We start from the raw sequence: 23,107 nt of genomic DNA on the forward strand, positions 1-23,107 counted from the left end.
ATTGCCAGCACCAAAATTAATCAGTATAGCTGTAATTCACATTATGACCTATGGCAGCACCCAAATCCTGGCTGTGGCAGCGTCCAAATCCTGGCTGTGGCACTGCCCCCAAATTAGCTGTTTTTTCTCCAGGAATGTGCTAACCCCTTGATCCTCAGTGATGTGAGAAGCGGAGAATGTCAAAGACAAATAAAAGTTTGAGAAGTATAAGTACAGGAAATTTGCCTTTGGTTTTTGCAACCAGGAGGTCATTTGCAAGGTCATTTGCTTTAGTGAGCACTGCTTCTGAAGAATTCTGAGAGCAGAAGCCAGACTGGAGGGGGTCCAACAGGAGTTATCAAAGAGAGAATGAGACAGTTTTGCCTAGATTTGGCATTCCAGCAGTTTGGAAGTAAAAGGGAAAAAGTGAGACTTGATGATAATTAGAGAGGGGTGTAGGGTCCAAAAAAAGTTTTTTGCTTAGTGGTGTTAAGATTGCTTGTTTAAATGAGGAATGGAAAATGCCAGTAGGGGTGGAGATGTTAAAAAGTGTTGTTAAAGCAGGAATAAAGGAGGAGGAGAGCTGGGGGATGAGTTAAGAGGGAATAGAGTCCAGGCAGTGGCGTAGCTAAGGAGCTGTGGGCCCCGATGTAAGTTTTACAATGGGGCCCCCAAGCACTCTATACATAACAATTGATACGGCGCACCAAAACCTGCCAATGGCAACTACAGTGTCAGAGGTGCAAGAAGGGGATGGGGAACAGTTTGTTAGTGATTACTACTATTCAAAGTATCTATAGAAGTGATTATTATGAGCACAGGACCAATAGAGAGCTAATACTGCAGTTGAGGGAGGGCCACTCGGGGCCCCTCTGGCCCAAGGGCCCTGATGCGGTCGCTACCTCTGCACCCCCTATTGCTACGCCCCTGAGTCCAGGTCACAGATAGTAAGGTGTGCTTTAGAGATTAGTGAGAAAAAAACATTGTCAATTTAAGTAAGTGAATTATGTCAGTAGAGAGGAGGTTTCAGTGAGTGACTGGCCATGTAGAAAGGGGGAGGGGTAGTTTCTAGTGGGTGAACAAGCAGGCAAAAAGGAGGGAGCGCGAGCTTCCATCAAATCTCGGGCATCGCGAGATGACGCACCAGTTGTGGTGGCCATATTGGATTAATCCTCTGCTGGCTGCTGACTGTTAGTGAGAGCAGGGTCAGACTTGCCACAGATAGGTAGGGAAAGCATTAGCTAGGTTCGTGTTCTTATTCCTCACTTGCTGTGAAAGCACCCCAAACAGCCCTTTTGAGGGCTAGCACATTGGACTCCTGTGTTTTTGTGTGTATGTGAGACACTCCACAGCCCACTAACACCCAGAGCTGTGTGCACACTACTACTGATGCTACATTAAGTTGCACACACAGGGGGAGATTTATCAACGCATTACCGACAGTTTTTTCTTCTAAAAATGTCCTAACCAGCAGAAGAACAGTTCTGCATGATAGTAAGAAACTTCCCAAAGCCTATGTAATAGTGGCAGTTTAGGGTGAATTTCTAGAGCTACACTACAGTTAAGAAAAGTGCAAATCCATTCCTTAACTGCTGCAGATTAAGAAGTGTTCATTAGCAGTTCTTCAGATAGTGCAGGCTAGAAGTGATTTGTGGAGGGCTCCTCCGCCGTCACTCAGAGCTTGCTGACAGCAGGTGTGTTGGTTACCTCAGCAACAGCAATTCCCCTCACACACTGCACTGCCTGAGAGACCTTCCTAACTCCTTCTATTCCTTACAGTTTAAGAAGGAATCTGCACTAGCTAGTGATTTCTTAGGATGTCTGAGACAGTTCTGCACGGATTTCTAAAAACCTACTAATATTTTGTCTCAGACACTCAATTCAATTCAATTCACTTTATTGTCATTGTGTAACACAACGAAATTACTTTTCATGACAACCCCACGGTGCATATAGGAAACATAGTGATAGTAACAAGGAAGAGAAGAAATTATACAAGTATGCCAGGTATTACAGATGTTTAAACAATTTGTACACAGTGTTAATTATTTCAGAGAGGATTCAGAGTTTATCAAGTTTATGGCGGATGGGAAAAAACTGTCTTTCAGTCTGTTTGTGTGTGTGCGGATTGATCTTAAACGTTTACCTGATGGAAGGAGCTCAAACAAGGCATTTCCAGGGTGAGTGTTGTCCTTGATAATGTTTTTGGCCCTTCTCACGCTGCGAGTATTCTTGATAAATCTGGCCCACAGAACCACTCCAGTGCATTATTATTTCACTGTACTCTGATAGTACTATTGCATTTCTCTGTGTGTGACACTCCACAGCCAACTGACACCCAGAGCTGTGTGCACACTACTGCTGTTGCTACACTAACTTGCATTATGTGATTATGATTTCTGCCCTTTAGGGATTAAAACCTGACTTTGCGTCAACTCAACGTAATTTTTGATGGGACTTTTGCCATGGATTCCCCTCTGGCATGCAATAGTCCAGGTGAAAGTCCTCTTTAAACAACTTTTCCACCACTTTTGTGGCCAGAAAAAGTCTTTGTGGGTTTTAATATTTGCCTGCCCATTGAAGTCTAAAGTTTGTGAACATTTGCGGAAATTTACTTTCACTTTTCGGGAACTGAAAATTCTATGTTTGAGACATCTCTAATCCTCTGTTTGGCCTCTGCACTACGACCCTCTCACTCGGGTGCACCACTGGGAACCACTCTACTTCACTTTCCTTGTACTCCCTCTTGTGACAAGCTCTCACTTCCGCATGCAGTCCCACCCAACATGTTTCATCATAAATGGTTCATCAGGGGCTCCAATACAAAATCATACAATACTCTACTATTGGCCTATCTTTTCCTATTCTCACACTAACTTATGCTTCTTCCCTGGATCTATGCCTAACACTAACCTACCCTATACCTAAACCAAACACAAACCTACCTCCATCTATGCTTAACAGTACCCTCGCCCCACCTACACCTAACACTATTACCATCACTATCAAACACAGCTAACCAGTGTCCCCGGCTTCTATCCCTGGTATCCCCCCACTATGGAGTTTGGCTACATAAGTAGCCAAACCTCACCCCTGACCCTGTCGCTGTCTTCGTATAATCCATACAGAATCTCTCTCCTCTGCTCACAGCAGTCACTCGGTACAGCAGTCACTCGGTACAGCAGTCACTCGGTACAGCAGTCACTCGGTAGCAGTCACAATTGACTCACTCCCCCTGCCACCCCTCTTTTCACTACCGATAGCATTTGCAGCAGCCACAACACTCTGCTCACCATTCTCCAGGGCACTCTGCACAATATAATACTCCCGCTACACATCAGTCACTCCCTGGGCCTCACCCTGCACTTCCATCTTCATCTCCACCACGGCATCAGTGTTTTCAGTACTCACACCAGGAGCTTCACCCTCAGTAACTATTAGCAGCCCTATGCACAGTGGCATCAACCTGAACATTAACAGTGGCAAGATCAGTATCAATAACATCCATATGTAACATCTGCCATTATTGTGCTCTGATTCCATCACTAGTGGAGCTCTACTGCCACTATTGTCCTCAGGTGCGCCTATTGTGGCGACCAATTTTCTGGGCTGCAAATTGCACCCAAATTGCCTGCTTTGGAGGGGTTACAACGCAGAGTTGTGAACATTCCTATCCAATTGTAAGAGTAGTTTATTCACATGCAGCAACATAAAGCAGTATGAAGGCACCCTTGCCCTGTTTATGCCCATGAATAAAAATATAAAACTATGTGACATGCAAGCAAACTGTCCAAATAACAGCATATAAAAAACAGTTGTGATTCTACTATTATTAATAAGACTTTTAGTTAGTGTAACAAGAAACCATAAATAAACCATAAATCCACTTTAAAATTGTATACAATTTGACCACAATTACGTAAAATAAGTGTAAAAAATTGAAAAAGCAAAATACAACTTTACAGGAAAAAAATAATTGGTTCATAGGTCCAAATTATTTATAAATCCATTTAAATGTCCATATTATAGCTAAATAAAGTACTTTTTGGAAGAGTTTACTTATTTTTATCAACAAGCATGAACACCCTAATATACTCACAGACCATATGATAAACTCAAAACTCAAGTTGTGACATGAATGAAATGTCCCGATAGGAACACAAAGAGCCTTAAACAAAACATTCCAACCTCTTTTCAAATTATCCAAAACTAAAACAATGTTTTTAAATGTCCTCAATATTTTCCTGTTCTTTACGATGACTATTAATTAAAATAGATTTCTTGTGTTAGTACACATCAGAATTATTATTATTAGCTGATGATTTCCTCTGATCACAGAAGTATAAAATAAGCCTCACCATTAAAGGTCTGAAGGAATATTATTCCGTAATATATGCATGGATCAAACATGATTTGTGACAGATCATTCTGACTGAACACCATGGCAAAATTCAAGGTCACATATTAAGTCCTGTCAGAGTAGTCTAGGCTGTCATCCTGTGGTCGTTTACAGTTTGAGCATTTGTTAAGATAAAAGCTAAGTCTAAGCATACCCCCTACACATAAACTGATCTCTAGATTACATGAGAAATTACAACCTTTGTGTACTTACGGTCTGACGTGATAACTGAAAATAACTTCCATTAGCACTATAAAAACTCCTGCTGGTGCCAAATGAATTTCATTTGATACCAACCGAGAAAAATATTGGCATCTGGGCTGCTCTTTGTTCATGGTTATTTATAGTTAGCTTGAATGCATGTTAGGTTCTTAGAAGACAGAAATTCTCCAAATGCTTTCACTTAACGTACACCTTCAAAGCTGCCATCTTTAAGTAAACCGGTGTCTTTTAAGATACGTTGAAAATGTAGCTTTTCTATTTTACATGCATAACTCCTGTGAGGCTGATGCATGTCTATATCTACATGGCTTTAAGGTAAATGTAGGAAGTTTCTACATTTTACCTATGGAAAGCCCAATAGCATGTTATTGAATACAGCAGTATAATTCACATGTATAGAATTTGTTTCCCACTGGCTTGTCTGAAGCTTTTGTACAAAGAGAAATGTAGGTACACTCTTAGTTGCACAATGAGAGGAAGATCACTATTACAGTCAATTTAAGCACAAGATTTGGATTAACCTGACACATCACCCATATGAGAACTTACAATAAATCATTTAATTAGGGTACACAGACAGAAGCACTAAAATCCCTACTGCTTGCAAACTGTAGCCAAATACTAGAGGAAGAAATCAGTAGTAAATTATTCCTGTCACTGAGGTGATGGAATATGTGACAGTTAATTACAGTAGTGGTCTTCATTTATGATCAAATAGAAAAGAACTGCCAATCAAAATAGAATGCAATGGATCTTTATGAGACTCACTCATTGCTCTGTATAAATAAAGACATGGGCAGCCACAGTTTGTTATCACGAAAAAAAAGTAGGCAGTTAAAATGTGACAAATGACAGGTTTTGGGCCAGTCCATCTTTTTAAGGGGGATTCTCAGGGCTTTCTTTATTTTCAACAGCATTTCCTGAACAACAGTTGCAAAATCTAACTGACATAATAGTGTGCGAGTGATTAGGGAGGCCGGCTGGTATCTTGCTATTTTGGCAGTTAAACTGCTGTTCAGGAAATGCTGTTGAAAACAAAGCAAACCCTTGAAATACCCTATGAGGAGATGGATTGTCCCAAAACCTGTCGGTTCTGTCAGATTTTAAATGCCTACTTTTTTTCGCGATAGTGGTTCTTTAAGAACTTTATACCGTGTCAGACTTGGATACCTGGAATAAATGAATTACCTGAACACTGCACGATATACAAAACTATTAAAAAGTGAAAACGTAACAAGCAACACACAGAGAAGTAAAAACCAAAGCAATGGTAAAACTACATCTGAAATCTATAATACAGCATCTTACTTTTTTAGACATATGATAGTAAATTTCCATTAAATGGGAGTGCACTATGTTTAGCACACTGCATATTTGTCAATAAATGTATTGAAAGTCCCCGACTGGCTGCATCCTGTAGCTTCTTGCCATAAGGAGAGTGGGAGGTGCTTCCCCAGCTCAGTGCCACCTGATCTGACATGCCCACCTCCTCCCTCTGCTGAACGAAATTAACTTTTTGCAACCATAACTGCAGCTCAGTAGTTCCTAGCTCTCCAATGTGTAATAACCATTTAACCAGTCCAACACCTATATATCTGTAAAGATTATGTGTACCTCTTATCAACCTGCTCTACCTGCAATAAAAAACGTTTTTTCACAGTTTTTTTTATCTTGCCCTTTTATAAAAACACTGGACAGGATGTGGGAAGGGTTCTTTTTTTTACACACAAAGCAGGGACTTGGAAATAATAAGACCGAGTTGTCTTTGCAGTGCTAGCAACGAATAGCTAATCTTTCTCCAGCAGATGTGGGAAGTTGGCTGGGATATGTGATAGGTGCAAGAATAGCTGTTGCCCTCTCCCAGATCCTCCCTGACTACCAAATATTGATGATTATGGATGTGGTGTATGGTCTGGGCAGAAAATCATATAATAAAATGTATACTACCATTTCTACATAATATTGGGCTACAGGACCCAGCCAGCTAGATACCATCAAAATCTTTATTGTAAAAAGTACTGACCTGCAATGCACAAAACATTTGTTATGTGTAAGTGAAAGCAAATTTACTATAATGTGCATAAAAAATAGAATGCTTGAATTAGGGGCTTAAAACAATGTACTTAGTTTGATTCCAAAGATATTATTTATATAGTGTTTCTAATGCTATTTGCAACTTGGAATTAGTCCAGTCAATATTTGACAAGAAGAACATTTCATTTTCCCAGATCTAAGCTGCAGATATGGTCAAAGACACTCATAACTTGCTTACCTTTAGATTTAAAGGGACCTTGAGCACTAATTTAAAATGAAATTGTGAGTTACCTGGGGCTTCCACCAGCCCACCGTAGGCCACAAGGTCCCCGGTGTCCTCCTGGCTCTTCTCCCGGTCCCGGATGGCAGCTCCCTTACGGTACGACTTCAGCCTGAAGTCGTCAGAGCTGCTTACCGCTTTGCCGATATGCGTAATCATGCCAGGTATGTGTCATCATGCTGGTCGGCGTGAGAGTCCTGCGCATGCACGGTTCAATACTAGAGAACCGCGCATGCGCAGGACTCTCTGATGACGCGTAGCCGACCGGCGTGATTACGCATATCGGCAAAGCGGGAAGCAGCTCTGATGACTTCAGGCCAAAGTCGTACCATAACAGAGCCACCAGCCGGGACCGGGAAAGTAGCCAAGAAGACACCGGGGGACCTTGTGACCTATGTGGGCTGGAGGAAGCCCCAGGTAAGTCACAATTTCCTTTTTAATTAGTGCTCAAGGTCCCTTTAATGCAGATAGCGTGCAGCTTGGAATAAGGACAATCAAAAGCACTTCCTGACAATTTTGATTGGACCAGTTTTAAGTTGCATAACATTTCCATTACACTTTTTTGTAAACTGGAATTATTAGCATGCAGAGCTGGATCATTCACTAGGCAATTCTAGGCAGTTGGATAGAGTTTAGGGGACTGGCGGATGCTACCCTCCTACAAATCTTACTAAAAAAGCCAGGTGACCATCAGCGGTTGGCAAAAACTGCTATCTTACATAGGGCCCCATTTTATCTTAATCCTTTTTGTTAGTGTGTCATTGATCATCTCGCCTTATCACGGAGCTGAAGATTTTGGACTCCTTTCTCCCCAGCGGAATATAAACAGAGCATATACAGTAAATACTGACCGTTACCTGTTCTCTTTGATGTGCTTTGTATACCTGCATTTTCTGTCACTTATTAAAGGGAACCTGAACTGAAAATTATTTAAAATAAACACATGCCGCACCTGCAAATGAATATTGCATACTTATCTCACCGTCAGTTCCTCTCAGAAGCACAGCATTTTCTTCTTACAGTGATCCCTTCCAGTTCTGACAATATACCAGTTGCTGTCAGTTATATATCACCTGCTGTCAGTTACAACTGAATGTGCAAGATAATGTCCAAGTTTCCCTATGGCTCAAGTGGGTGATATTACAGTTTAACAGTGTGCTGACCAGGAAGCTGTTATAGGGTAATGGCCATTTTTAAAATGGAGAACGGAGAATTCCATTGATCACAGTGGACAAACAGGACGAAGGAGAGGAGAAAGAGATTGATGAGTAGACTACACAGGAGGTGTGTATGACGTGTTTATGTTTATTTTGACTTTTAATTTTCAGTTCAGGTTCTCTTTAAGCATATTGTGCAGCAACATTTTCGAGGAAGTGTCAGACTTCAGATGAATGCTGTAATTTTCCTAAATGACAACATGCTTGGTGATGTATGAATTTTCTTACCTAGATAAAATACCATATTCAGACATGTAGCAAGCACTTGTCATATTGTCATGTTTAGTGTGGGGTTAGAGCCTATTATGTTTACATTGATGCTAAAAATGTAAAACAGTAAAATCCAAATGTTTGTTTATCATTTACAAAGCATAATAACATATTCTATTTACATATGTCCATAATTAAAGCTAAAGCCTTGCATAGGAGGTTTTGTTCTTTCTGACAAATGCTATTTTCTAATGCATTTGCTGGCATGCAGAATGTATCATTAGGTTAATTACAAACTACAGGCACAGCTACAGCTTGCTGACAAGCCAAGTCAGATGCAAAAAGGGGGCCTGCTTTGTTTGCCAAATAATTTTGCACCTGGATCAAAAGGAAGACTGAGAAGAATGTGATTCAAGCCATTTTAATGAAATTTGTTTATTTAAATATACCTTGCATTCAGTAATGAGCAATAACAAAGCAATACAAACCATCCCTGTGCTTCTGTGTACATGATTTTATAGACTGGTGGAGATGACATGTATTCTAATGAGGCAGCCACAGCAATGCTTAAAGGACAACAATACAGAATATCACTATTGCAGCATGCAAATTAGAAACAACTGTGCTGTTTACAGTAATAGATGTATTCAGCAGTCAAGCAGACCTTCATCTAATCTACTAATTTCCTAATTACTTCTTCACTAATTAAACTGGTTTCTGTAAATATATAAGACTAGGGTCCTGATTTATCCAGGTTGCCCAAGGCTGGGGAACAATGCAAAATGTATGTGATAAAGAAAACCTGTTCTGGAATTATTAAACATTATCTGCTGATAGGTGGTAAAATTTATAATCCTCACGTGGGTCATAACAAACCATAGAAATGATTGCTTAAAGTACTTTTAAAGCACTTTTTCACCTACAGGTACACTTTAAAAATTACACACCATGATGTTAATGCATGTCCAACGTAAGAGCCTTGTAATGAAGCCTAGTTCACTGGTTGGGCTCTCTACTCCATGGAGTGTGTGCTTAAAAAAAAACCTCACTTTCTATCCATTATCTGTGTTCTGTACTACATCTTTAATATCCTTGTTTGATTGCTGAACTGCCAACTGCTGTCCACACTCATATTGCATCACACTGCAATGATCTAGGAGTTGTAGTTGTGGTGCAGAACTTTACTTTAAGTTTAGGAAGTGGTCAGTATTCCTGATATCAAGCAAGATTATTACAGATGAAGTACAGCTGAAATATCTGCTGTAAGCTCATATGTTTGGTTCATATTTTGTAAAAATCTTAAAGGACAACTGAAGTAAGAATAATATTGAGGCTGCCATGTATATGGAGAGACCGGAGCTATGCGGGGAGGCTGCGCGATCGCTGGATCCAGGCTGGGTAATGTATTAGCGGGAGGGGGATCGGGGGGGATCAACAGCGATTGGGGTGTGACGGCAACCTGTACTAGTTAGCCTAGTGCTAGCTAAATCTTTTACAGGTATGGGATCTGTTACATTTATACTGGGGGACTCCTGGGGCCAGCAAGCGGTATGCCGACACAGTGTCGGGCATACCGCTAAGGAGGTTAAAGGTAGAGGATCAGCAGAATAGCCTGGCAACTGGTATTGCTTATAAGGAAATACATTTGGCAGCTTTCATATCCCTCACAGTTCAGTTGTCCTTTAAGGAATTTTTTTTTTTTAAACATGTTTTTATGACTTTTTGCTGGCAGTTTCTGTATCCATTGCCAGAGGCATATAGTATATAGTATATAGGCATTAGTCAGTGCATCTCCAAATCATCATTGCATATTGTGATAAGCCTGGCTGCCGCTGAGCTTGCATCTTAGCTTCTAAATGTCAAAATCACTTTACATGGCAATAATAAATCAGATCCACAATACAGCCGCGATAGCTTTGTATTATTTAAAAACAACATTTCATAAGCGAGGATAGCCTTTTAAAAGACGCCTGTCTCCGAATACATATTTTATATGTAATTACAGCTCCACTGATGGTGTCTGGATTAGTTCATACTGAAAGAGGTGGTGGTGGAATCTAATATCAGTGAGAGGATTTTAATGAACACAATAGGATCGAGACTGACCACATTATTTTTACTGGCTTTTCTTTTTAGTGTTTTCATAACTAAATAATATGATGAATTAAGCGTTCTAAAAGGTTAGCAAATAATAAAATTGTGTATATCAAATGACCCAAAGGTGGTTATCGTTATATTGAAGCTTAGCTAATCACATAGGGAGTGACACCTTGGGCAAATTGCCTCTGATGTACTCAACCCTGAACAACAGACATACTGTAAGTTGATAGGACATAAAATGTATTAGCTGCTTTAGCAAAAGCTGTCATAACAGATAAGATTGCAGGAAGGCCTCAGCAAGAAGTAAGTTAGGAAGCGCTCTGACTGGCACTAAGCCTATATCTATCATGTGATAAGTTTAGTTTAATTAACTTGGAGGCACTATGTTAAGCATACAGGTCTCCCAGGTCACAAATTTGCTCTTATATATTACAAAGTTTAGCTGAACTTTTAAGCTTGATAAAATGAGTTGATAGATGTCAATTAAGCTCGAAAACAAATGCGGAAAAAACTTAAGCCATGCATTGGCCATTAAAGGAAACCTGTAATGAATTAAAAAAAAAACTTACTTGAGGTTTCTACTGGCCCCCTGCAGACGTCCTGTGACCGCACCGGGACAAAAAAATATCCTCCGGTCCCCCGCCATTGCTCAGTTTCGATTTCACAGCCTGCGGGCCACTGCGCCTGTTTGGCCATGCCGCGCACAACTAGTGTTGGGCGAACACCTGGATGTTCGGGTTCGCGAACGTTCGCCGAACATGGCCGCGATGTTCGGGTGTTCGCGCCGAACTCCGAACATAATGGAAGTCAATGGGGACCCGAACTTTCGTGCTTTGTAAAGCTTCCTTACATGCTACATACCCCAAATTTGCAGGGTATGTGCACCTTGGGAGTGGGTACAAGAGGAAAAAAAATATTTGAAAAAGAGCTTATAGTTTTTGAGAAAATTGATTGTAAAGTTTCAAAGGAAAAAATGTCTTTTAAATGCGGAAAATGTCATTTTTCTTTGCACAGGTAACATGCTTTTTGTCGCCATGCAGTCATAAATGTAATACAGATAAGAGGTTCCAGGAAAAGGGACCGGTAACGCTAACCCAGCAGCAGCACACGTGATGGAACAGGAGGAGGGCGGCGCAGGAGGAGAAGGCCACGCTTTGTGACACAACAACCCAGGCCTTGCATGAGGACAAGAAGCGTGCGGATAGCAATGCATTTTGTCGCCATGCAGTCATAAATGTAATACAGATAAGAGGTTCCGTAAAAAGGGACCGGCAACGCTAACCCAGCAGCAGCACACGTGATGGAACAGGAGGAGGCGCAGGAGGAGAAGGCCACGCTTTCAGGCGCAACCCAGGCCTTGCATGAGGACAAGAAGTGTGCGGATAGCAATGCATTTTGTCGCCATGCAGTCATAAATGTAATACAGATGAGAGGTTCAATAAACAGGGACCGGAAACGCTAACCCATCACAGATGTTTATTGTTCATGCTACTTGGTTGGGGTCCGGGAGTGTTGCGTAGTCGTTTCCAATCCAGCAGCGACACAGAGTACAATGCTATACAGTGGTGGGTCAGCGGTGTACTACTGTTCCCAGCAGCGACACAGAGCACAATGCTATACAGTGGTGGGTGAGCGGTGTACTACTATTCCCAGCAGCGACACAGAGCACAATGCTATACAGTGGTGGGTGAGCAGTGTACTACTATTCTCAGCAGCGACACAGAGCACAATGCTATACAGTGGTGGGTGAGCGGTGTACTACTATTCCCAGCAGCGACACAGAGCACAATGCTATACAGTGGTGGGTGAGCAGTGTACTACTATTCCCAGCAGCGACACAGAGCACAATGCTATACAGTGGTGGGTGAGCGGTGTACTACTGTTCCCAGCAGCGACAGAGCACAATGCTATACAGTGGTGGGTGAGCGGTGTACTACTATTCCCAGCAGCGACACAGAGCACAATGCTATACAGTGGTGGGTGAGCGGTGTACTACTATTCCCAGCAGCGACACAGAGCACAATGCTATACAGTGGCGGGTGAGCGGTGTACTACTGTTCCCAGCAGAGACACAGAGTGGCAGTAAACACAATGCTATACAGCGGTGGGTGAGCGGTGTACACAGAGTGGCAGTAAACACAATGCTATATAGTGTGGGTGAGCGGTGTACTACTGTTCCCAGCAGCGACACAATGACTGGGGGGATCCTGGCTAGCCTGGCTGGAGAGAGCACTACCCTGCCTGCCTACCCAAAGCTAAACCCACAGACAAATGGCGGAGAAATTACGTGGATCGGGTATTTATTTACCCGAACCACGTGACCCGTTCGGCCAATCAGAGCGCATTCGGGTCCGAACCACGTGACCCGTTCGGCCAATCACAGCGCTAGCCGAACGTTCGGCCATGCGCTCTTAGTTCGGCCATATGGCCGAACGGTTTGGCCGAACACCATCAGGTGTTCGGTCGAACTCGAACATCACCCGAACAGGGTGATGTTCTGCAGAACCCGAACAGTGGCGAACACTGTTCGCCCAACACTACGCACAACCTCGCTCCCACTCCCGTTGCTGGGAGCGCCCTGCGCAGGCTCAATACCAGGTTTTCTCGTGCAGTGCAGGACGCGAACAAGGACAAACGTAGCCAGGGTCGCACAGGTGCAGTGGCTGTCAACTTATAAGTCAGCGAAACCAAATCTGAGCTGCGGCGGGGAACCGGAGGATCCTTTTTGTCCCAGCGCAGGCACAGGATGTCTGCAAGGATGTCGAAGCCCGAGGTAAGTTCAACTTTTTTTTTTAAATCCATTACAGGTTTCCTTTAAAAATAAGCATGCCATATAAAAGAAAAATGATTTTTTGTTTCAATATGCGTTTATTAATCAAAAAAAGAGCAAACTTTACAAATACATTTTGTAACAGCTTCCTTAAGGGAAGAAAGAGAGAGCACATGAATAATATTCAAAATGACAAGAATACAAGAAGACTGCACAGTATGTATCAGCAATAATCATTGCATAATAAACATATATAGAGAAGCGAGAATGTTTGAGGAGGCAGGTTAAACTCTCCCCGATCCATATATCTTAATACCTTTCTGAGATGGAATGTAATACAAACCATTGTCTTAGCCGAAAAATATATTAACTCAAGGATATCCCTGAACATATTTATTTATCAACTCTTCATTTCTTTTAAAGGGAATCCGAGATGAAAGGGATATGGAGGCTGCCATATTTATTTCCATGTATGCAATGCCAGTTGCCTGGCCGTTCTGTTGATCCTCTGGCATAGTATCTGAGTGAAAACCCTGGACCAAGCACATGGCTAATCCAGTAAAACCTGAGTCAGCTGAGTCAGAGTACCCGATCTGCTGCAGGCTTGTTCAGGGTCTATGGCTAAGAGTATTAGAGACACAGGATCAGGAGGACTGCCAGGCAGCTGGTATTAATATTATTGTTGTTATTAGGAAATACATATGGCACCCTCCATATCCCTCTCACCCCGGGTTCACTTTAAAATCATTGGATGGTGTAATTCATGTCCAGTGGAAGAGAGTGTAAAAAGAAGAATGAAAGGAGAAGAACAATTGGTGAGAAAGATCTGCCTGTAGAAGACATCCCAAGTAGAGTACTAATAATTAGACTAGGTCCATTTCCAGGAGCTATAGTAATGTTTTATGTTATCCCGAGTACCAGCTCCTCCATCTCATTTTTGCAACCTGGATAACCACTGTCTCATGTTAGGAGTTTGCTGCATTTTACGAAAATAATTTTCATATAACTATTTAAGACTCAATATCATCCACTGTATCATTCTTCCCTTTACAATACAACTAGAACTACACATTCAATGAAAATTAGATAAATGTACTGTTGTGGCTGTAAATTGACTGTTGTTTTCAGAATTTTGGGGTTGCAATATTTGTGGCACCATGTACAGTGGAGGGAAAAACAACACAAATAATAGGCTGAAGAGGGTATTGCAAGGAGTAGTGCTAACAAGGAAAAGACTAAGCTAATCTAACCACTTGTTCTTTAGATCCTATTCCCTCCCATTTCATTCTGCAGCTATCCTCATCTCTCATGCCTGCACTAACATTGCTATTTAACCTGTCCCTCTCCACTGGCATCTTTCCGTCGCCACTCAAAAAGGCTGTTGTGACACCACTACTTAAAAAACCATCTCTAGACTCTACCACACTCGCCAACTACCACCCAGTCTCACTTCTCCCATTTGCATCCAAACTAATTGAACGCCATATACATGCAGAATTAAGCCATTATTTATCAGCTAACTCCCTACTTGATCAGTTCCAGTCTGGCTTTCGCTCCAACCACTCCACGGAAACGGCCCTTACCAAAGTGGCCAATGACCTTCTTACAGCTAAAGCCAAAGGTCAATTTTCCATACTCATCCTTCTTGATCTATTATCAGCATTCAATACGGTTGACCACACCTTACTACATTTGAAAGTACAAATACTTTCAAATGTAGGAATAAAGGGCCTCACTCTCACATGGTTATCTTCCTACCTCTCTGGAACGTCCTTCACAGTCTCCTACTCAGATCAGATTTCTTCTCCTCATGCTTTGTCTGTCGGGGTTCCTCAAGGCTCTGTCCTTGGTCCCCTCCTCTTTTCTATCTACATGCACGGTCTTGGTGACTTAATCAACTCATTCGGGTTTCAATACCACCTGTATGCAGACGATACACAACTGTACCTCTCGGACCCAGACCTTAACTCCCTCCTCAAACGTGTTCCTGACTGCTTGTCTGCTATATCCTCCTTCATGTCCTCTCGCTTCCTAAAACTTAATATGAGTAAAACAGAACTAATAATTTTTCCACCGTCTCTGGCCACCTCTCTGCCTGAAGTAACTATAAATGTTAATAACACTCCCATAACTTCAGTTCCCAAAGCACGGTGCTTGGGGGTAATATTCGACTCTTCTCTCTCTTTTATTCCTCATCTTAACTCCATAACCAGCTCCTGCCATCTCCAACTCAAAAATATATCTCGCATCCGTCCCTTTCTCACTCAAGACACAACCAAAATGTTAACCTGCTGGGCATTTTGATTATGCGCAGCCGCACAGCTGCGCATAGTTTTTTATACCTAATTTTTTTTTTTATCATGTAGCTAGCCTAGCGCTAGCTACATGATACCACCCTCCCTGCCGTATCCCTCCCACCCCTCTGATCGCTGCCGGCGCCTATGCCCGTCAGGAAATCCCGTTCTGAACGGGATTTCCTTGAGGGCTTTCCCCGTCACCATGGCGACGAACGGAATGACGTCATTGACATCGTGACGTCACAGGGACTCCTGATCCACCGCAAAGCGCAGCCTGGCGGCGATTGGCCAGGCTGCGCACGGGGTCTGCGGGGGGGTCCTCTTTTGTGTGGGGTATCGGCGGATCGGCGGTGAGCGGCGGTGATCGGGTAGGACACGCAGCAAGCAAAATATTAAAATCGGCCCAGCAGGGCCTGAGCGGTGGCCTCCAGCATCTCTGGACGAGCCTAGCTCGTCCAGAACGCTAGGGAGGTTAATACATGCTCTTATAATATCTTGTCTGGACTACTGCAACATACTACTTTGTGGACTACCTTGTAACAAACTGGCCCCGCTCCAGTCGGTACTGAACTCAGCAGCTCGTCTCATTCATCATTCTTCTCGATCTTCCTCTGCTGACCCTCTTTGTCAAGCTCTTCATTGGCTGCCAATTAACCATAGGATCCAGTTCAAACTCCTAACCCTAACCTACAAAGCTCTCCACAATCTCCCCGGTATATATACATATCCTCACTAATTTCCAGATACAAACCCAATCGCAATCTCATATCTGCGCACGATCTTCTGTTGTCCTCCTCTAGAATCACCTCCTCACATTCACGCTTACAAGATTTTGCACGCGCTTCACCCCTTCTCTGGAATGCCCTCCCACAACACATCCGTCACTCGCCAACCTTTACTACTTTTAAACGCTCTCTAAAAACTCATTTGTTCCGACAATATATATGTGCTACCCTAAGCCACTTCCCTTTGTCCTAAGACCAAATTTCACTCCTACTAGGTATCCTAAAACACACTGCCTTTATATATTTTATCGTATACTACCCCTCCTCTTGTTTCCCCCCATTCCCTTTAGATTGTAAGCTCACAAGGGCAGGGCTCTCTCCCCCTTTTGTGTGTCTTGGAAATCATTATACATTTTATTTATCATGTTACTTTTATCACTGTCATTACCACTTCTGTATTTTGTATTCTGTATCATTTTTTGTATTTTGTCACTAATTATGTATCTTGTATATTAATGTATACCATTGTCTGTATTTTGTATGTACCCCATGTTTGTTTCATGTATGTACCCCATGTTTGTTTCATGTATGTACCCCATGTTTGTTTCTTACTTTGTACAGCGCCACGGAATATGTTGGCACTTTATAAATCAATAATAATAATAATAATAAAAGTTAAACGTGCCCCCGAGTGTCATTTATTTTATGTTGCTAGTATTGTATAATTACATTCAAAGCACACAGAGAGGTAACCATTAGCACTAGCACACCCACAAAGAGCTGATGCAGTGTATGAAGGAGGGCCCCCTGTGGGGTCCTCAGGTTCAGAGGCTCTGGTGTGGTTGCAACCTATGTATGCCCTATTGGTACACCACTATGTGTTATACAGTTAACAGTCATTATGTTTTGAGCAGTTACCCTTAATCAACACGCTAGGCAGTAAATGGCCAAGTGGACCAATGACCTTGTCCACAAAGTTGAAATAATGATTCAATTTCCTGATAGCTAGTCAGCTTTGGAGGCCAGTGGAGATATACTGCACCCGCGTAGAATGCAGCTATGTGAGTGCGATCGCAAGCGGCGCAGCCTTGTCCTAGTGCAGGCGCAGAAGATGCCGACCTGGTGAGGTCGGCATCTGCAACGGAGGCGACCCCGGAGCAGCGGCGAGAGACAGAGAGGCTGCCGGGGCTGGAGGAAGCCCAGGGTAAGTAGATCTTGGTTTTTCTTCCTCCTCAGACCTGTCCTTTAAAGGCCTGTTTTCATTACAAACGCACTGTGAGGCTATTGCAATGCTTACAATTCTAACTTTTTCTGTGTATTTTTGTGCGATTTTTAAACTTTCCATTGCATTTGGGATTTTTGGTTGGATTGGTGAGGGAAATAGGTAAATTGCGACAAAATCATATAGCTCTCTGTTTTGCATGCGATTTTTGCAATTCCATTGAACATTACTCAGACACTAAAAAGAACTGCAGAAGTGCATTTACATTTTTTTTAAAAATAGCATCAGACCAGTGGAAACACAGCACCACAATTTCACAATATAGTGGCAGTGTCAGAAGCAGGCAGTGGGAACAGGCCCTAACAGTCATGTTGGAAATGTTTAGTTTTTATTGAATTTAAGAAAACAAGTACATGAAGGGACATACCATTTAGACGTGTATTTTGTGTCTCTATGTCTTAACCCAGTATAATTAAAAAAGCACGCAATACCAGAGAAAATAGGGACAGACATTTGCTACACTCCAAAGACAGACTGACAAGATCTACAGTATTTATCTGCAGTTAAAAGATCAGTATTTTTGCTTGGATCAGAAACAAAGGTCAAGTGCTATATTTCTTAAGTCAAAACAATTAGCCTTAACATTATATATTTTTTTCTTACTTTGGTTTAAACATCTATTTTTAAGTTGTCATTCTGACACGTCAAGTGTCTCCAATACCTTTAAATCAGTTTAAGTGCTTTTTTCTATTTCCCTCAACTGATAATTGCAGTTCAACAGTTCATTGCTGTAATGTATAATTATCACAGTAGGACTGACTGCATGCCTCAGGAAGTTTTTGCCACTTCTGTCACTACCAAAAGAATGATTTTTTTTTAACTAAAAAAAGGAGACATGCCTTTCTACCACCTATATGTGGTTATGTGCAGGGATGCTCATCCGGATATCCAAACTTTTTTCTGCTTTCGGATTTGGATTCCGGATTTTTTTTTTAATCCGGATAGCTATCTGCGGATATTTGGGCACATAATGCGGATATCCGGATCCGAAATACCGCAAATAAGAAGATGACGTCCTGGAGCCAATCAGAGGGCTCCCAGCAGAAGCCCTAGCAACCAATCACAGAGGAGAACCCTGGGCAGCACCACCTGCCCTCAGAGGGCTCCCAGCCTAAACCCTGGCACCCAATCACAGAAAGGAACACTGGCCAGCCCCCCTGTATAATAAGGAGGGCTGCCATGATGAGACATATCGTCTTAGCTTGCTGAATGCTCACTGAGAGACATGCTCCAGTGCTGGTGACCCAGCAAGGCCTGTACAGAGTTATAAACCTAAAGCTGTTCAGTGATTAACCCCTTCATTACTATCACTACACTATTGTTAAATCGTTAATTAGCTTGATTGATGTCATAGTGTGACAGTCAGAGTGTGTGCTCCAGTGCTGCTGGGCCTAGTAGCAAGGGCTGTACACAGTGATAAGCTGTTCAGTGATTAACCCCTTCACTACTATCACTACACTATTGTTAAATCGTTAATTAGCTTGATTGATGTCATTGTATGACAGTCAGAGTGTGTGCTCCAGTGCTGCTGGCCTAGCAGTGATAAACCGAAAGCTGTTCAGTGATTAACCCCTTCACTATCACTACACTATTGTTAAATCATTAATTAGCTTGATGTCATTTGTGTGACAGTCAGAGTGTGTGCTGCAGGCAGCTGCTATGTGTCTGTGTATGTGCTGTGCACAGACCAGGCCAGCTGCTGCCTGCTGACCAGCTATTAGCCTTAGGTATAGGTTAGGGATTAGGGGATAGGATTACTGTGTTATTGTGTAGTTAGTACTGTAGTACTGCAGTCAGTGCTAGTAGTTGTTAGAGTAGTAGTACTACTGTGTTAGCTTTCTACAGAACCGCTGTGCTGTGAGCAGTGCCAGTGTGACAGTTAGTGTGCACTAGTGTCTTCACCTCTGCTGTCTGACTGTCACTCAGCACTTGGCACGTGTCACTTGCCCCGTGTCACTTGCCACATGGCAATTGGCACTTAGCACGTGGCACTTGCCACGTGTCACATGGCAAGTGCCACGTGACAATTGCCAAGTGCTGAGTGCCAATTGCCACGTCCGGCATGCTCCTGGCACACGTTACACCTGCTGCTGCTGCATTGGCCTGCTCCTGCTGCCTGTGCAGTTCCCACCACCAGGCCAGGGTGCCACAGGCCACTGATACCACCTATATTTAACCCAAAACACAATTGCTGCGTAATTTTTAGGAGGTGTCTTGGCTGAAAACTGTCATGTCCCAGTTGTGCGGTTGGACTTTGGACACAATGGCCTCAATTCACTAAGCTTTAGCTTCAAACACTTTATCAAACGTTTGATAATTTACCTCATAGGTAAAATCTAAATTGAATTCACTAAGGTGTTATAGATTTATTGAATGTTTTATCGATAAAACATTAGATAAATATATAACACCGTAGTGAATTCAAAATTAGATTATACCCAAGAAGTAAATTATCAAACATTTGATAAAGTGTTTGATAAAGCTTAGTGAATTGAGGCCAATGTGGGCTGTAGGACCGCTGTCTGGAACCTAGGCCTAATGTTAATTGACAGCCATTTGTTTTGGGGGGTGGGGGAGATTTTAAGTCCCCACATCATCAATTAGTGTTCCCCTTTAAAAAATAATGATGCTACATGCCTCATTTACCCTAAAAAAGTTTTTAAAGCCATTTAAAGGGCACTTCCGGTTTTTCTATCCAGATAGCCGAATCCACCCAGATAGCCCGGATAATGCGTTTGGATATCCGCATGAACGCGAATATCTGAAAGTTCGGATTCGGATATCCAATCCAGATATGTGGATCAATTCGGATTTTGAGAAGTTGTATCCGAGCACCCCTGGTTATGTGGACATTGAGAAAGACTAATAATAGTACCTTTCCCCCTAATATTAAGAATAGGTTGCGTCTCTTTTGCAGAAGAAGCTTCAGTGACAAGTTGTTGGCACAATGTGAACATGTGAAAGAGAGAGAGATAGCATTTAGTATTGTGGCTGTGTTGTGCAATTGTGATCATTTCTTATTGGTTATTTGTAGGCTTCCTATGTTTTTACTGTTATGTAGATAGACCTCAGGTATTCTCAGTTGTGCCTTAAAGAAAACCTGAACTGAAAATTAAAAGTAAAAATAAACATACACAAGTCATACTTACCTCCAGTGTAGTCTACTCATCAATCTCTTTCTCCTCTCCTGCATCCTGTTTGTCCACTGTGATCAATGTAATTCTCCTTCCTCCATTTTGAAAATGGCCATTGCCCCATAACAGCTTCCTGGTCAGCACACTGTTAAACTGTAACATCGCCCACTTGAGCCATAGGGAAACATGGACATTACCTGGCACACCAGCTGTTCTCTCAGCTGTAACTGACAGCAACTGATATATAACTGACAGCAACTGATATATTTCATTTCTGACAAAATGTTGTCAGAACTGGAAGGGATCATTTTCAGAAGAAAATAGTGAGCTTCTGAGAGGAATTGATGGCAAGGTAACTATGTAATGGTTATTTTAAGCTACCTCACGTGTTTATTTTAAATAATTTTACTCAGTTCAGGTTCCCTTTAAGCAGCATCACAATACTGTTATTCGTGTAAAAAAAAAATAAGGGTGAAGGAGACTTGCTTATATGGTGGCGTAGAAAATATCATTGTCATATACTGTACAAAAGTCTGTCACAATACAGACTATCAAACCTAGTTGTGCCAAAGCACACAGGAAAATTAAAGGATGGTCTATTAACATTTTAATGTATTACCGTTGTGTGATAAACTAATTGCAAAAGCAGAACAGAAGTCATGACAGTCTGCTTCATAAAGATGCATAACAAAACAATAGCTTTTTAAATTTACAGCTGATAACAATTTTGTTATTAAATTTAGCAGTACTTCCTCAGCTAAATCAAAGTGTTTTGACCTCTGTTTAGATTTCAGGTGAGCCGAGGTTGAATTTAAACTGCTGTGTTTGGGTGCATCATTTGTGTGGATAAAACCACCAGTTTCTTAACAAATGAAAAAGAGATTGTCCCGGCACTTGGACACTAGTCTCAACAACCGTCACTTGGTGTAATAAAACAGACAGTAACTTTTTCTGCCATACCAACCCAAGCCTATGCAGTGGGGACTGTGCCTGTGTTATATGAAAAGGAAACTCTTGCAGCCTAAGCAGCCGCTCAATACAAATGGGTGGTCTGCGGGGAGCTTTAGTGTCAGCTGATACCACTCCAATTCTCCTTCCGGTCTCAACGTAGCGAGTTGCCCTGTAGCCTTTGAGCCAACTAGTTTCTTAACCCTTGCAATACAAAGATAAAGAAAGAAACCTCAGATACATTATTAGTGGGACTAGTACACAATGTTCCCATGTTTATCTCATCATGTTACATGCCAGTTTAGGTGAGCTTTAACCTCCTTGGGGGTAACCCCCGAGCTACGGTGGGGGCGGAAAACCGCAGCTCAGTGCGGTAACCCCAACCTGCACTCAGGGTAGCCGCCGGAGGCTCTATGCAGAGCAATACGTGCAGCGCACTTTTCAACTCACCTCCTGGGGGATCTCAACGTCGGCTGCCATTCTTCTTCTGCTCCTCTGAGGCTCTGCTTCCCCCTTGCGAGATCACAGTCTGTCGTCATGACGACAGCCGGCAATCTCACTTTAGGGTTACAGCGCCACCCGGAGGATGGAGGAAAAACTGCAGCGCCGGAGCCCAGGGAGGTGAGTGATTGTTGGAGCTGCTGCAGATCTCCCTGGCAGCATGATTTTTTCCAGGTTTTAGGGTCCAAAAGCATGCAAAAAAATTGCACTGCTTTTAGACCCTAAAGTACGGAAAGAATCATACCACCAAGGGGGTTAAAGGACAACTGAAGCAAGAAGAATATGGAGAATGCCATATTTATTTCCTTTAAAATAATACCAGTTGGCTGGCAGCCCTGCTTATCTATTTGGCTGCAGTAATAACAACAGAAACAAGCATGCAGCTAATCTTCTCAGACCTGACAATAATGTCGGAAACACCTGCGTCCAAATCTCCTGCGCTGTTATTACAGCGCTCCCCAGTAGTGGCCAGGGCTCATTCACACTACAAGAGCTTTTTAAGCGCTAGAGATTTTAAAAGCTCTTGTTAATGCAATGCTGTGGTGGACTTTTACAAAATCACATCTCTCCAGTGTGAACACACACATAGGATAACATTAGCAAGAGCTTTTAAAATCACTTATCGCTCAGAAAATCTCTTGTAGTGTGAACAAGCCCTTATTGTTGATCGTAATTGATAATTTTGCTTTTGTTAAATTTTTACAATTGTGATCTTGGTTGTAAGTACGATATAGTATGTAATATTGATTTCGCCTCATTTTTTGCAAGTTAAGTGAAATTACGTGCACGGAGTTCACTGAAGTTTTTTGAACACATTTTCATATAAATGATTATATATGCAAAAATTTATGGTCATGCATGCACAGATTAATTTTCACTAAATGCATTGCAGTCAATGGACATTCTCACATAGACTAATATTTCTCTAAATTATGAGTTAATGTGAATTTGCGCATTTTAATTAAGATTACATGCAAAATTAGTTTTGCAATACCTGTAGTTTGAATTT

At 42.1% G+C, this 23,107-nt stretch overlaps 1 protein-coding gene across 1 annotated transcript in view; it reads left to right on the plus strand.

Annotated features, from left to right (window-relative positions):
• Positions 1-11,519, plus strand: part of NALCN (sodium leak channel, non-selective) — a 640,650-nt gene extending 629,131 nt beyond the window's left edge. Inside the window, exon 44 of the mRNA XM_068267987.1 lies at positions 11,456-11,519. Within this exon, the coding sequence (XP_068124088.1) occupies positions 11,456-11,487 (32 nt within the window). The 3' untranslated portion in view covers positions 11,488-11,519. The remainder of the gene's footprint in view (positions 1-11,455) is intronic.
• The last annotated feature ends 11,588 nt before the right edge of the window (positions 11,520-23,107 follow it).

This window comes from Hyperolius riggenbachi, chromosome 2, assembly GCF_040937935.1.
Source record: "Hyperolius riggenbachi isolate aHypRig1 chromosome 2, aHypRig1.pri, whole genome shotgun sequence".
NCBI lineage: Eukaryota > Metazoa > Chordata > Amphibia > Anura > Hyperoliidae > Hyperolius > Hyperolius riggenbachi.